The sequence below is a fragment of the Sinocyclocheilus anshuiensis genome, unplaced genomic scaffold (genome assembly GCF_001515605.1).
Source record: "Sinocyclocheilus anshuiensis isolate Anshui unplaced genomic scaffold, SAMN03320099.WGS_v1.1 scaffold1228, whole genome shotgun sequence".
Classification (NCBI taxonomy): domain Eukaryota; kingdom Metazoa; phylum Chordata; class Actinopteri; order Cypriniformes; family Cyprinidae; genus Sinocyclocheilus; species Sinocyclocheilus anshuiensis.
This window is the reverse complement of record NW_015547716.1, coordinates 508,398-511,837: the sequence shown is the minus strand read 5'-3', so window position 1 is coordinate 511,837 and position 3,440 is coordinate 508,398. Positions and strand designations below refer to the sequence as shown.

The 3,440-nt window shown below is 40.4% G+C and overlaps 1 protein-coding gene across 1 annotated transcript in view; it reads left to right on the top strand.

Annotated features, from left to right (window-relative positions):
- Positions 1-3,440, top strand: part of LOC107704187 (von Willebrand factor A domain-containing protein 5A-like) — a 26,374-nt gene that overhangs the window by 14,338 nt on the left and 8,596 nt on the right. The window contains exons 10-12 of the mRNA XM_016507074.1: positions 2,644-2,723; positions 2,812-2,926; positions 3,004-3,162. Of these exons, the coding sequence (XP_016362560.1) occupies positions 2,644-2,723; positions 2,812-2,926; positions 3,004-3,162 (354 nt within the window). The remainder of the gene's footprint in view (positions 1-2,643; positions 2,724-2,811; positions 2,927-3,003; positions 3,163-3,440) is intronic.

Here is a 3,440-nt window from a genome sequence, read left to right as displayed (position 1 = left end):
GAGTCTTTCACAGAGCCGGTGCCGAGGAGGTGTGTGGTTGTTTTTCGCAGTCATTAGGACTACTGTTTTTAGATTTACTAAATATAGTAGGCACATATTTTTTCAAAATGCACTGAAAATCTAAACCTGAGAAACAGTAATAAAAGTTTTACTAAGTTTTAATAAAATGATTTACAGTGATGCTGTTTGCTAGCTAGTATGCTAACCATCCAATCAAAGGACGAGAAAATGCTGACGTTATCGTTAGCCAGCAAGATGGCCCTGGTGCTGCCAACTCGAAATCTGATTGGTTAAAGCAACGGTTTCATTGCCATTGATTTAAGCTAACAGACGCCTGCACTGTTGATTCTGAAGGCCTTAAGGCAGATTTCTTTGACCCTGGCAACACGATTGCTGAAATATGATTGGATAAAAGCTCTAATATAAACATACACTGCTGGAAGCCGTGCAACCAAGAGAAAAGCTATGAAATGAAGAGAATAGACTGTTGGAAATAATTTAATACACATTCATGGAAAAATATATTAAAACTAAATCAGTGATTCTAAATAGTGTTTAGGCCAGCAGAGAAGGCTTTGCTGGCCCTGACGGCCCACCACTGATATATATATACAGTACACATATTATGTAAACACAAACTTTTATTTTGGATGTGAATAATCAAAATTAATCGATTTGACAGTACTAAAAATATTAGATATAAATAACTGAAAAACAAACAAACAAAATTAATTTCAAATCAAAATCATTATTTTATTTTTACTAGCCATAATATGCCAGAAGTGGACAAAACAAACAAAAAACACCTAATAAGTATGACAGTGTATAAACAGTAGTGGTTAAACATTTATAAATTTGTATAAATTTACTTGGTAAAAAAATAAGTGAGGAGTTTAAACATTATTTGCAATGGTTCTTCTCTTAGATAATTTTTTTTCTACAACACTTTCAATAAAAGCCAAAGTATCAAGCTTTCCATGTCGCCAAGCTGAGTGAAACATCCCAAGTGCTGTTCAACTAATTCCAGCACTCTTACAATGCTGCTAGACCAATAAAATTCACGGACAAGAACTAATTGATACATAAAAAACAACAGATGTCTAGATGTGTCCTCATTTAAATAGCAAGGTAAGGTGTAGGTGCGTGTGTAAAACGTGCCACTGCTCTCTTTAAATCAGAATGCAGGACAGTAACACACTTTCAGAGGGGATCATATTCTTGATAAACATTACAGAGACAGAGAGAGAGAGAGAGAGACAGAGAATAAAGAGACAGGCAAGACAGAGACAAAGTGAGTGTGAGTGTAAACGTGTGTGTGACCATGGTGACGGAACTGTAGATCCTCTTTGCTCTGGCACTAAAACAACCATCTGCTGAAGCTTTGTTTTTCAGACCTGCGACAACAACAAACCAGCTGTACGCGTCTGCGGGCATGTGCGCCTGTGCCTGCGTGTGCGCTCGTGCAATATGAGCGAGGCGGAAAACAAGAACGGGAGCAGAAGAAATGAAAGAGACGAACACCTGTGAGCTGCCAACACGATTCACGGCGCGAGTCACCTCTCGGTAATGAATACATTAGGAGCGGAGTAGCACATCCCAGTCCACCGGAGTACTCGGTTAGCGTGTCCTTGTGCCACGTCTGACGTGCTCCTCGATTCAACCTGGTTGCAGTTTATTCCCCTTAGACATAATTTAACCTTGAAGAATAAACAGCACGAGTTTGAATGTGGGCCGATCTTAAAGAGGCTATTAAACATGATGGATGGCGCTTTAATCTGCGTGCAAAAATAATTGTCTTGTTGTTCATCTTCCGTCTTCATTATATCTGAAACTCGGCGAGTACAGAATGACAGAGAGGGGAAGTTCTGCAAAGAGAAGTGCTCTTTTACTGTTACAGCACAGTGTTTGGTCTGTTTTCTACTCGGTTATTATGGAAAAAATGTTTGACACTTGTATTGGTCTTTTGAAACCCCATACAATTTGCAGAAAGAGAAAGCTGAAAAGGTTTTCAGGTTAATGTGTTACAAATAAATCAAGCATAAAGCTTGAGATACTATTTTAACCTGGTGAAATGTAAATGACACAGGGCACGAAACTATATTAGTTTTTTTTTTTTTAATCCATCTAACCGGACCATAGAACGGGACTCTCAAAGCCTTGACATCCGGGTATCCGGGAGATAAGTCAGTAAATTCGAGTAAAATCACAGGCTTCGCTTATCCCGTGCGAATGCACCACACGAAATTCAGATGTGGGGGGGTAATTTCAAAATCACACAAGGTCCCCAGATAATACTAATCCCGTGCGAATAGGGCTTTTGTCAGTGATTCTGATAGTGTTTAGGCCAGCAGAGAAGGCTTTGCTGGACCTGACGGCCCACCACTGTTAAAACTGCATTTTTAACCTTTAATCCGTTGAACACCATTGAAGTCCACTTTATGGAGAAAAATCCTGGAATGTTTTCCTCAAAAACCTTAATTTCTTTTTGACTGTAGAAAGAAAGACGTGAACATCTTTGACATGGGGGTGAGTAAATGATCAGGAAATGTTTATTCTGGAAGTGAGCTAATGCTTTAATCACTAAACACTCGTTCTGAACATCGGAGAGGTGTTTTTCTCATCCTGAGGCTGATTTTCTCTCAGCTGTTCGTCTTCACTGATGGAGAGGTGTGGAACACTAAGGAGGTGCTGGATCTGGTGAAGAGTCAGGTTTTCTCTCACAGGTGTGTTCACTCGTCTCAGTCCTCCTCATTTACTCCAGTGTTAGTTAATGTCAGAAGCTCAGCACTGGAGCTGCTCTTGTGTCTGCAGGTGTTTCTCCTTTGGGATCGGTGAGGGTGCGAGTACGGCTCTCGTCACAGGAATGGCCAGAGAAGGTTCAGGTCACGCTCAGTTCATCACAGGCACTGACCGCATGCAGCCCAAAGTAAGATAATTTGCTGCCGAAACAGACTGGATGGTCAGTATAAGATGTTTAGGGTGTTAAATTCTCTTCTCCATCAGGTGATGCAGTCACTCAGGTTTGCTCTTCAGCCGGCCGTGGATAATATCTCTGTGGACTGGACCGTTCCTGAGGGCGTGACGGTGGAAATGCTGTCCCCACCCATCAGTGCTCTGTTCCAGGGTCAGAGGGCACTCATCTACGCTCAGATTAAAGGACAGGTAAAAGCTTTAAACAGTTTAATTATTAGTAGCCTGCAGGCAAAATACAAAATGTGACCCTGGACCACAAAACCAGTCATAAGGGTAAATGTTTTTTTGAATAAATAAGCTTTCCATTGACGTATGATTTGTTAGGACAGAACAATATTTGGCCGAGATACAACTACACTGAACAAAATTATAAACGCAACACTTGTTTTTGCCCCCATTTTACATGAACTGAACTCAAAGATCTAAGACTTTTTCTATGTACACAAAAGGCCTATTTCTCTCAAATA